A 13182-nucleotide genomic window follows, 5' to 3' on the forward strand; every position below is an offset into this window, starting at 1 on the left:
ATAGTTGCTGTGTAGTAGGATGTGCAAATAAAAGAAGTTTTACAAAGTTTTTAAGTTTTTACCGCATTCCAAATGGTCATTCCACAAAAGAATTTAACAGACGACAACTTTGGCTGAATGCTCTTCATAGAGAAAACTGGCCTGATAAAATGATAAAAAATGCTCGTGTATGCAGCAAACACCTTGTTTCAGGTCATTTTTAGCTCCAATTTGTTCATTTTTATTCAACATAATCTTTTATATTTATAGCTAAGTGTGAGTGTAGTGGTAAATTTAACACAAATAGTATTATTCAAAATGTTTGAGGTATACAGTCAACAGTATTTAAAGTGATTACTAGTTCAACTTTAGTTTGCATTATACAGCTTTTTGTAATCATGTGTTTTCTCAAAGGTATTTCATTGTAACATAATAATGTTCATTTTATATTATTTATAGGTAAACGATCTGATGAACCTAATCATCCAGATTATGTACCTTCAGTTTTTATGTACAAACCCAATAGTTCAGGTCATAAACGATTGCAGCGATATCAAAGATACCAATCACGAGAAAAGAAACAAAAAACATTTTCAGGAGATAATATTTTTAATGAACAATCAGCATATGTTGAAACTGAAGAATGCTACACACAAAATATTGCTATTGAAGAATCTATGTTTTCTGAAAATGAGAAGTTTTCTGGAAATAGCACAGAAGAATCTGTGTTGTTTAAAAGTGTTGGTATCCAATGTGATTTGAGCATGGAAGAGTTATTAAAAGAGGAAAATCAAAAATTAGTCATGGAATTACGTGATAGGAACATGGAAGTTTATCTTTTAAGACAAGAAAATGAAGAACTTAAAAAAAGGGATTTAATTTTCAGCATTGAAAAAATAAATAAAAACAATGCTCATTTAAATTTTTTACGAGGCTACCGAATATGGCAACATTTGTATGGATTCTTTCTTCATTAACAAGGACAAATGCTTTGTTCATCTCGTTTATCAAAAGAAAACCATTTGTTATACTTATAAAGTTGCGAATTGGGTTGTTAAATAAAGATATTGCATTTTTTTTAGTGTGTGTGAAAGTGTAATAGATAGAATTTTGAGAAATTAGTTACCAGCACTAGCCATTTGCTTACAACTCTTAATAAAATGGCCTAGTAAATGTGTAATAAGAAGTAACCTGCCAGAGTGTTTTATGAAGAAGTTTAAAAACTGTGTAGGCATAATTGACTGCTATGAGATTTTTATTGAAAGACCATCAAATCTAACAACTCGAGCTCAATCATGGTCAAATTATAAAGACAACAATACAGTAAAGTACTTAATCGGGATTAGTCCAATAGGTGCAATTACTTTTTTGTCTGGTGGTTGGGGAGGTCGAGTTTTGGACAAGGAGCTAACAAATCAATCTGGCTTTTTCAAATATATAAATTTTGAAGATTGCATTTTAGGAGATTCCTCATTAAAGATGAGCTTGCAGAGAAAGGAGCAAACCTTTACATTTCAGCATTTTTAAAAGGAAAACAACAATTTAGTCCACAAGAAGTTGGAACTTCAAGACAACTGTCAAATGTCAGAATACATGTTGAACGCATTATTGGCAGAGTCAAACAATTTAGAATTTTACAAACCACCGTGCCGATCAGACAAATTGATCTGTTAGATGATATAATGGTTGTAATATCGGCCCTTGTAAATTTAAACAAAGGCGTTATAAAGTGATACAATGTTTTGCAGAATTGTATGAAATCTAAGTTAGATAAAAAAACAACCTAATGAACCACACTTTTCTGTCTTTATCAATTTATTGATAAATCTCCTTACATTTTGCTTAAGAATATTTACATAAACTATATTTATATATAACTAAGGGTAGTTTTATTTTATCTACAAAAAAGCCTAAGGAACCTTTGGGTTGTGTTAACATCACAGAGCCCAACTAATGATTCATACAGCAAATAATGTTAAAGAGCTGTTTACCTTGCAAATATGTTACAAGCCTTAGGCATTTTGCAGTGGGTAATTAAGAATCAAAAGGTGCATACTGTTTGTAATAAATAGCTTATTTTATTTAAATATGGCATTCTTCTATTGTGTTATATTGCTATATCTAATAAAAATATAATATGAATACATAACCATAACATAAATATTAGTTATCACTAAATGGTACTTTTAATAAAGAAATATTGTAATTAACTCCTGCGTTGAGGACAGAACCAGGAACCTCTTGGTTTCCTTGTAACATATACACATGAGTAATGAAACCATTTTTTGGAACAACTTGCATTACTGCATGAAATCATGAGACCAAATTCAGGTTTCATGCAAAAACAACACTGTTTTCTATGTTGAAACTCTTTGTCTCTTTTTCTGCTGACAATTTCTGGTAAAATAATATTGAAGAAATATTTAGCCAAAACATCAACAACTACTTTAAGAAAATCATTATCACGCTGTAAAGTACACTGTAAATAATTGTTTTGCTCAACTGGGGACCGCAGAAAAAACTCACCGAAGGTAACTTTGCAAACGAACATTGCATCTGGAAAAAGTAAGGATGATTTGATTTTAGATCATTACTATTAAGGGGAAATTTTTCATCACTTTGCTAGTTAATAAAACCATTTTTATAATTATATGGACATTTAATCTCTAAAACACCCTTTCCATGACAAGAACAGGTAAATATTCCATCAGGAGAAGCTCCCAAAAAAGGCATATCAGCCATAACATAAAAACCAGAGTTAATAAACGAAAAACTGCTGTGCTTCTTTAACTGGACTTCATAAAATGTAGTTTTGGCACAATTTTCCATTTTCTTACCGTATTGCGTAAATTTGCTATAAAAATCTTTTTTATATTGCATGATTTCTTGGATAAGAGATTCACTGAGAACAAATTTATTTGTGTGAAATACATTAAAACATATTGAAGCTGTAATTCTTCCTGCCCGATGAACCTGCCAAGCTGATGATAGATTTTGTTGATATGTTACTTTGGCAAGTTGATCGTATTGTTTTTCAAAATAAGTTTGACTAAAGTCTTCATAAAGTTGTTTAGAGTGTTTTAAAAGCTCAAACTGAGGTAGATCTTTGCAAGTAGGATCAAACAAGCTAGTTATAGGTTCTGGTAAACAATTCATCTCATCTTCAGATTCATCTCACCTGACTCAGTATCACTTGATTTATGATGGCTATTACTATCTAAGCTGGTAAGTATAACAGATTTAGGATTGGATTGGCGTAAGGTGTTAAAGTCGCTGACTGATATGCAAAATGATGGGTCAATATATGAATAATTCCCATTTAATTAAAACATAGTTGATGCTCTTATACTTTTTTTTTTCTTTTTTAATACAAGCTCATTAGTTGAGGGTAACTGTCCTCTTTTTTTATTTTTGCTAAAATTCATAGCACTTAATGGTGCTGCATTAACACTGCGCTTTGAGGCATTCCATAAACAAAGCTGACTTGTTGACGCACCTTCTCTATTTAAACGGTGGTGCACAGCAGTCTCAAGTTTAAAAAGTAGAGCTGCAATATGTGAGCAAGCTGAACTTAGTCCCACTGGACAAGTGCAGCTGCTTTTTTTAACCCACCCATCTTTGTGAAGACAAACCCATACATCATACATGGAACTTTTTATGCTGACTCGCTTGCTTGGAAGAACCTAAATAAAGATAACACCTATTTGCAGTAAAATATGAAAAGTTATTTCTATATAATCAAATTTTTGTCAACTTTACTATACTCTAAAATGTAGTTCTCAAAATTTAAGATTTATTTTTTGAATTATAAAAAAGTTGGATGTAATGAAATGTTTATTTAATTTCTCCTACTCTATATAGCGCAACTAAGTTATTTGACAGTGATAGTGAACAAAAATTGCTCTGCTACTAATATACTAAAATTAAGAGCAAACAAATTAGTTTAAAACCAGCATATACCCACATATACATATATGTATATGTATAAAAAAATGCAGCTGTGTATGCAGTAAATTTATTGCAGACATGTGTATGCAGACAGAATTAATAACTGATTATGTTTATTTCAACTGTGGACCTTGTACTTGTTGTCTCAAAAAAAGTAATAAATAAAAAAATAAAATATAACCTTAGTTTTTATAAAACAATAATCTTTGTTGATGCTGGGAGCATACCAACAATCCTGCACATGGCCACAAAAAAAATATGTTTTATATGCCTCCAATGATTTATATGCTTTGGTATTTTCTTTTGCAAACTCACTACGAGTGTCTATGAGAAAAATTAAAACGTCTTTCCAATTAATGTCAGGCAACTTTGTAATGTCTTTCTTCCTAACACTTTCATTAAAATTTTCTGGATTTACTTCAATTGGGTTTGAAATATTCATTTTATACTTATTGATAATTGATTTTAATATTTTAAATAGTTATGTTTATCAAGTAAAAGTAAATGTTGACTATAGTTAAACCGCTATTTTAATTTTGTTTTGCCTGCCAGTATCTGCACGCTTATTGTTTACATTTTGCTTATACGTCACTTGAAATTGGTATATACATAGTCACTAGTTGTTGGCTATAACTGGCACATAATAATAAATATTGGTTTCAATCCTGGTAAGATCTAAAAACTTTTTCTTTGGATATGGATTCAGTGTACCTAACCTTTTAAAACCCCCCTGTATTACTATAGATAAAAAGATTCATATGTTGTCAATAGGTTTTTAAAGGTTTTAATATACCAAACAATTGGAGTAGGCATTTCGATTTCCGTTGGTATTGATACCAGCATCGGCCACAGTAGTGTAATTGGTACATAATTAGTTTATATAACATATAGCGTCAGTGTTTTAAAAGAAGCACCACTAAAAAAAAACATGAAATTATTATACTTTCATTTCCTTCAAATTTTTTGTCATGTCAAAATACAGCATATTAACGAAAATAAAATAGATTAGCAATGAAAATTTTGTTTGGAAAAGGTGTTTAAAAAAAAAAGGTATGAAGTTTAATTTTAGTAAAAAATAGCAAATAAAATATAAATTTTATAATAGCGATTTTTTTAAATAAAAAATCAACTTTTAAAAATAGAAACTAAACAAATTTTGGTTCTAATTAGCCAAATAAAAAAGGCAGAATAATTTGCAAATAAAAAAACAAAATAAAATTGTTAATCAGTTGACCGCAAAAATCTTGTTATTGTGCTATATTTAATACCTCATGACAATACTTTGAAAAAAATTTGTGTTATTTTAACCAGATCAAAATAAGTTAATCTTTAGTTTAAGTATAGATTAAATTTTATATAAAACTCTAATTAAATGTTATGAACGTGAAATAATAACCATCCCCTTATTTTAAGGGAGTGGTAAATTTTCTGTTAAATTTTACAATTTCATTTAAAAAAAAACAAACAAAAGGAAGCAAAAAAAGCATTTAAAATCTAAATTAAAAAAAATGTTTCTATCCTAAATAAGGTAACGTCAATTTTAAATTTATTTTTAATGATATTTTATATAAAAGAACAGTCTACACTCTAGCATTTGAAATTATATAACCAGCTATTGGGTGCAATATTAACAGTTCTACTATATTGTCATTAAATAAGTATTTTAATTTTACAAGGAAAACTGTTGAAACTTTTTTTTTCTTTTTTTTTTTGTAGTACCCCGTTACTAAGACCTGCTAAAATTAGACTAGTTAAATATATGCTCGTAAATAAAATTTACATTAGGAATTTTATAAAGCAGTATTTATTTATAAAGCAGTATTTATTTGTTATCAATAATTGAAATAAAAATAACTTTCCAAAAATACTCATGTAAGAATATTGATAAGAAAATTTTTTATGGGTTCAAAGTTTATAAATATATTTTCGATAAAAGAAATAAGAATTTTAGGATTTCTTTCGAAAGAGTTCAACATATTTTTTATAAAAATCTTTTGTAGTATTTAAAACTATATTTTTATTTATATTACTTGATAAAAATAGTATGCAAAACGATAAGTTTTTCCAAAACTAATCGTAAAGTATAAATTACGAAAAAAACGCTGAATCGGTTTTACGTTTATACATAAAAATTTCTCTTTTTATTAGCCACATGTTATGTAAATTATTATGCAATCAATAAACCAATATAATTTAGAGATCCAACAAAAAAAACTACATAAGAACCTTCGTTGGACAGATTGTCATCATTTTTGCTACTCTCAATTGAAAATGATATTCTGCGTAAAAGCGCAGTTTACGAGGTTATTTCAGTATTTGCTCGCATAAAATCTCGTAAAATGTATATATAATCATTTATACAATACTTTTAATCCTGATATGATTGTATATCATGACTGTAAATGATTGTAATCATGTACATAAATATTCCGAAATAAAAATTGAAATTTTGTGCTGTATTTTTTTCAGTAAAATCTTCGCAGGCCCCAAAAAATCTTTATAAAGTTAATTAAAGCGCCCTTGAAAGTATGGTACTTTGCTTAGCAATGTGTCACAATTAGGGATCGCTATTATATGGCATACTAAAAATTTAGTATACAGAATATCGTATGGTATGCAGTAAAGGATACTATAAAAAATACTGTAAATAAATTTTTTTTTTTGGCGCAACTGTAACTCAAGGTTGTAAAAAAGTTTTAACGGTTTATGCAAAATACATGCTTGTTTTTTATTTAATCTTTTTGTGTATGTGTTTTATTATAGGTGAGATACTGTGTATCCAGTGAGATACTGTGTATTCACTGTGAGACACTGTGTATCCAGTAAGAATGCGTAACCATTGGTTACGCATTCTCACTGGATAAATGAAAAAAGTTGAAGTCTTCGATCAAAATCAGCAATCGTTTGATAATGGATTGTTATGTTGCCACATTAAAATATCAAATTAAAAAAAAAAACTTTAATCATTATCAGTCATACATAAATGCGGTATAGCAATTTAATTCATTAAGATAATATAATTATTTAATTAACAAGTCAGTCCAAAAATAATTTCACAAATATAAGTAAATAGGTATACTAAACTGTATATTAACCTTTAGTATACTAAATATACGTAAAGTATACCGTAAAGTTAGTATACCGTATACTGTAACCGGTAATGCTTCATCATAATATAAAAAGGTAGTTTGTTTAATAATGTGTCATAATGTTATCATAAGAGAGAAATAAGTTTGAATTAATAGCAAACATAATTGCCATTAGGCTTGAAACATTAAATAAATTATTTATATAAATTAAAATAAAAGAGTTTCATCAGGCTTCAAATATGTGTCCTTAAGGAACTTCACATGTAATAATTAACAAACTTGATGATTTATTGTCATCTGCATAAACAAACTTTTAATTATTTAGCAAACTTTTAACCAAGTTAATATATTTCTAGTTATTCCGTAGTTATCTAACTTTTTTAAAAACTTTTTTAAAACAACTTTGTGATCAATCGCGTCTAAATCTTTTGCCAGATCAATGAAAACACCAAAGTAAATTGAGAATTTTTAAATAAATTAGAAATACATTAAATATTTTGTTGATCCTCTCTCTCAATACTTTGTTGATCTTGCGACTCAAAATTTTGTTGATCTTTCCTCTCAATATTTTGTTGATCTTTCCTCTCAATACTTTGTTGATCCTCTCTCTCAATACTTTATTGATCCTCTCTCTCAATACTTTGTTGATGCTGCCTCTCAATATTTTGTTGATTATTCCTCTTAATATTTTGTTGATTATTCCTTTCAATATTTTGTTGATTACTCCTTTCAATATTTTGTTGATCCTCCTTTTTTTTTATCAGTGCGCAAAGACGATTCAGGATATTATACAGAAAATATAAAATCATTTTTTTCAAGTTTTTATTATGGTTCGAATACCAAATAACTTTTCAACCAATTGGGTCTTATTTGCGGTTTTTCGATGAAAATTTCTCTATTTAATAACTCCAATACATTTTATATGAGGTTTAAATATAAGCAATTATCTAACCTATCCAATAGTAGAAGTTTTTGTATTTTGGGGGGGGGGGAATTTTAAAGCAAATTATTTTTGAATAAATTGTGCAAGGTGGGATTTTGGATTAACACTTTTTTTTGCATAATTGGAAACCACTCCTTCAATTGAAGTAAAAAACAAGTTTCAATGACTTTTTTTGTATCAACTTTGTTTCAATATTCCATCCACAATGATGACAAAGACTTTCCCCATTGATAAGCAATCAAAAAATGACTTTAGGAGGATGTTTAACTGTCTAGGTTACACAATCTTCATGGAATTTTTCATTAGCAGCCCTTTTGACATACTGAGCTTTTTGAGTAATAATTTTTTTTTTTGTATATTCATCGCTGAAATGATGAATTTAGAAACTATGACTCAAAAGTCTCGATATGTCAAAATATGACTCTTTTTTAAAAAAGATTTCTTAAAACATTTGTTAAAATATTGTTAAAACATTATTAGTAAAACAGTTTAATTTTGCAATCGATTGAGTAATTTTGATCCTTTTGTTAATCTAAGAAACCACTCCATTTTCAAATGTCATTATAAAATCTTTTAATTTGTTATTGAGGTATAAAAAAAACCTAAATTAAGATCTTCCAAAAAGTAGATAAACTTCTTTCCAAAATTACAATTTTTTTTTATAGCGTCATCGTATAAAAATAATCATCATCGTATAAAAATAATAAAAATTAAAATTAAAAAAACATATTGTTTTAAGTTGTCGAACTTAGAACAACCATTTTTTTATCGGTCAATATTTCTATTGTTAAAACTTCTTTACCAACATCTGAAATGCTCATATCATACCTCGTAAAGCATCGCAAGCTATTATTTATATTATGCTAATTTATATTATTTGTGTAATTACTAGAGTGATTCTACTTATGGTCGATTAAATGGTAAAGGCAAGAGGTATAATATTTATCTTGAAAATCATGGACAATATTTACAGGAATAGACTTTTCAAAAAACTCAGTCATTTAAATAAAAATAGTAACAATACCTAATTAATAATAGTAAAAAATACAACAAACAAAAAAAAGTTTTTACTAAGTTTAATTTCTAGTTTTAGCTCTGTGACAAGATATCTTTCAATACTTCTTTTGGTCGTTTTCAAGTTTCCTCGTTTTTGTAATAAAGATAAAAAAAAAATATTTTTTTAATTTACGCGTGAATCATTTTTTATTTGCAACTTTAGCGGACTTACCCTTTGTTCTCAAATCATTTACTTCGTTTGAGTGTTTTCTTTAAAAAAACTTCTGAGTCTTTAATTTAATCGTACTGCATTTACTTGAAAAAAGAGGGTTTTACTTTTTAAAAATTTAAAATAATAAAAATCTGACAATAATAAGTTGTTGTTTTTTTAATTATCAATTGATACTTTTTTCCCAACTAAACAGACTTTTTTTATTAAAAATTTCCTTATAATTGAAGTTCACCTCTTAAAAAACTTCCTTACTTTCTTTCCAATGCCTTTCTATCTTTTCTTTCTCTTCTACAGTCCTACAGAATTTTAAATTGTTGCGCCAACTTCTATCTGTCAGTTCGGCCAATTTTTTTGTTTTAATATTAGTTTTCGCCATTGTAGATTATTTTTAAAAGCATTTAAAAACACGTTAGCTGTGAACATGCCGTGAAAAAAAAAACACTCTGTTGGGCCCCAATCTTCTTTACTATTTAATAAACAACTCGTACGCATCATTAAACTAAATTTTTGCTATTATTATTTTTGTTTTTTATTCACGTTTTATTATACTGATGCTTATTTTATATAATTTATTACTCTTATCATATATTTACAAATATCTTGTGGAATTACAGCTAAGATTGGTTTAGGTATAGTACAGCGATTTTATCTGAAGGTGGTTCAGCTAATCCGTCAATTATTACGTTGTTTTGGCGTGATCTTTTTTAAATCTATAGTTTTTTGATATTTTTATAATCCATCTTTTCGCTTCTTTATGTGAATCTACTTGTAAAGTTAGTTTGATTTCGTTAAGGTTTTTTTTATTTTATTTATTTATTTGCAATATTCGATTTATTGATGTTTGTTTCGATTTCCAGTTAGTTAAGTAATATCTTTCATATTTGTGCTCATAATATCCGAAAAATATTTTCTCCTGTTCTTGACTTTAAAAGTTTTGTATATAAAATTATTAATATAGATTTTCAACATTTTATTCAAAAATTAAATATTGTTCCACAAACACGCCTTAGAATACCGCAATTATCCGCAACTTAGAATGGTGCAAAATATTGCAATCTATTGCAGATTTGTGAACTTAATTGCCTTCTAAATTAACTGAAATATTATTTTGTTAACAGTGGCAGCAGACACGGAAATAGTAACGGTAACCATCGCATAATAGGCGTAGCAGCTCGACTTTTGCTAATTAAGCTACATGTATACTTTTTGCTTAATTATTTTTGAGTCATGCTCAAAGATTTTTTAATTAGGTAAGATAATCATTTTTATATTATGCTGCAAACATTCTTTTTATCCAATAGACAAAAAAATATTAAATCATTTGATATCTTATCTTATTTTGCAAAAAGTATTTTATTTAACTAAAAAATTAAGGAATGTAAAATATTAAAAAACCTTGTCAAAAATCCACAACCCTGAATGGCTTTAAAAATAAGCAAGTCAACGTGACTTGTAAAGCATTTGTAGATTTTTTGATTTTTTGCTCGAATATCGTATTTCTTTTTAATGACGTAAAGGCTAAAACCTATTATGATTTGTCGCCTAAAATCTGTAAGTTACACAATTGTCTAAAAATTCAACTTGATATTGCAAATTTTTAGTAAGATACCGCCGTATTCAAACTAAGTTTCCTGTCTAATAGTTATTATCAGTCCCCAAACCGTTACAATGTTTAAACATAAAATTTTACTGAATTTTTTATGATAAAATTTTAACGTAGCTTTGTTAGTTAAGCTTTATTACTTTTTTTAAGGAAATTTAATTTTGGTATCGTTATTGTTTTAAGGGAATTTAGTCATCATTATTGAGCTTGCATATATGATAAAATAAAGCTTTTAGTATATACTTTGTAGTCTAATTATTATGGTAGGCAATTTTTTTTTTTCCATTATTTTCTAATGTTGCTTAGATACCAACACAATACTTAGACCCTAACAAAATACTTTTAATTGTATTACTACTTAAAAAGACAATTATAAAATTTCGATATCTCTATTTAATCATGAGCTTGGTATGACTATATTTTGTTTTTATTCAATTAGTAGTAGTAGTAGTAGTAGTAGTAGTAGTAGTAGTAGTAGTAGTAGTAGTAGTAGTAGTAGTAGTAGTAGTAGTAGTAGTAGTAGTAGTAGTAGTAGTAGTAATAGTAGTAGTAAACCACACATGCCGATGGTTTAAAGCACAAAAGACATATGTTCATATTTGACAGTTAGACATGGCAATAAATATCATTAAAAATAGATAATTAGTGGCATAAAAAAATAAACAAAGATTAAAATTTTACTGATCATCTAAAATAGTTTATAATTAGTTAATTAATTGAGAATCTCAAACTTTGAAAACCTGTTTTCTTAAAATTGTCAAATATGGACATCAAATATGTCTTTGCTTTGTGCTTTCAACCATCGATGTATACTAATTGTGAAAAGATGTTGTTATTTTCCGTATAAAAAATACTTTCTTTATTTATACACACAATCAATGTTATTCTACTTATGACAATTTAAATCTTTAATAACAAAACAAAGATTATATGCGAAAGAGCTTAAATCAATAATGATTAAAAATTTAATAGTTAAAAACATTGTCAATGAAAGTTATGCTTAGCTTACTTTATAAATGCAATTTTTAAAAATGGTAGCTCAGCGGATTTTTAGTATTCCAGATTGATTGATTTACATTCTTTTAAAAGTTTAACATTTTCATGTTCATTAAACAATTTAATATTAAGAATTTAAACAAAATTTAACTGTTTAGAAGCACTCTTTTACATGTATGTGTAACCACTTTATAACAATTCTCATAAAAGAAAATAAAAGAAAAAGTATCATTTTTTTTATTTGCTTTGGCTTAATGATAAGCTTTACATCTGACTATAAAAAATGCTACATCATTTACTGATTGACGCACTAGAAAAAAATGATAATTAATCATTTAATAAATATGCACCATCACAAAGATTTACTTTAGGTATATATATTAAAAGATAAACCTTCCTTCATATATTTAGAATGAATTTGAAATTGTTCATACATTGACTGAAAGATTAAAGCATCTAACTACCTACGCGATGAACAGCAACGTCATAAAACTTCAATATAGAATGATCGGTGAGTCCTTAATTTTATTCATTATGCTTAAGTGTATTTTTTCTTCTAATAATGTCATCAAAACAATAATAAAAATCCAAAACAATAATACCAGTCTTAACTAAAGTTGTTTGTTTTTTTATGTTTATTTCAAATGGTTTGATATTATACTTTCATGTAAATATTGTTTGTGTAACCAAATTTAAGGCTCTCAATAAATATTGGCATTATATTGCCAAGTACCAAAAGTACTGTCGTAGTCCTAAAAACGCGCTCAAAATGTTTTAAAATGTCAAAGCTATGTAAGTAAATTAAAAAACAAATAAAGTTGAATATAAAAAAATTGTATTTAATTTATTTAAACATACTTTTAAAATTGTTTTAAAAAAGAAAAACAAGTTGATAAAATATTTTTTTCGTTGCCTCCTTCTTCTACCCTAAACGAGAAAAAACAAGTTGATAAAGTATATTTATATTTTTATTATTATCCTAACCTAAACAAGAGAAGCAGGTTGAAACCCAGTGAAAAAAAAATCCTTGTCCTATATGAGTTCCATGAGGGTTCCAATGTATCCCACACGGAACCCACATGGAACATATGTGGTAAAAGCGTTTTTTTTTTCACTAGGTAAAAAATGTATACATTTTTTTATTATTCTCCAACCTAAAACGAGAAAAACAAGTTGATAAAATATATATTTTTTTTTATTATTCTAAACTAAATTTTTATTAATCAAAAAGTTTTAAACTTTTAACAATAATCTCTTTGAGTTAAAAAATATTGGTCATATATTTTTCACCCCCTCAAACTATATATCTATTTTAAAATCATCGATGAATAAAAGTTTAGTTAAGAATAGTAAAAAAAATAATTTAACAATTTGTTACTCTCATTTTTAGGGTAAA

At 27.2% G+C, this 13182-nt stretch overlaps 1 protein-coding gene across 7 annotated transcripts in view; it reads left to right on the plus strand.

Annotated features, from left to right (window-relative positions):
- Positions 1-9814: 9814 nt before the first annotated feature.
- LOC100201775 (rho GTPase-activating protein 7) overlaps positions 9815-13182 on the plus strand; it is a 49215-nt gene continuing 45847 nt past the window's right edge. Inside the window, exons 1-2 of one of the 7 annotated variants that reach the window (XM_065813087.1) lie at positions 9815-9960; positions 12198-12297. In XM_065813087.1, the coding sequence (XP_065669159.1) occupies positions 12258-12297 (40 nt within the window). In that variant the 5' untranslated portion in view covers positions 9815-9960; positions 12198-12257. Of the gene's footprint in view, positions 9981-10887; positions 11054-11745; positions 11961-12090; positions 12298-13182 lie in introns of those variants that run through there. The other 6 variants (XM_065813091.1, XM_065813086.1, XM_065813084.1 and 3 more) reach the window with 6 other exon arrangements.

This window comes from Hydra vulgaris, chromosome 12 (assembly GCF_038396675.1).
Source record: "Hydra vulgaris chromosome 12, alternate assembly HydraT2T_AEP".
Classification (NCBI taxonomy): Eukaryota; Metazoa; Cnidaria; class Hydrozoa; order Anthoathecata; family Hydridae; genus Hydra; species Hydra vulgaris.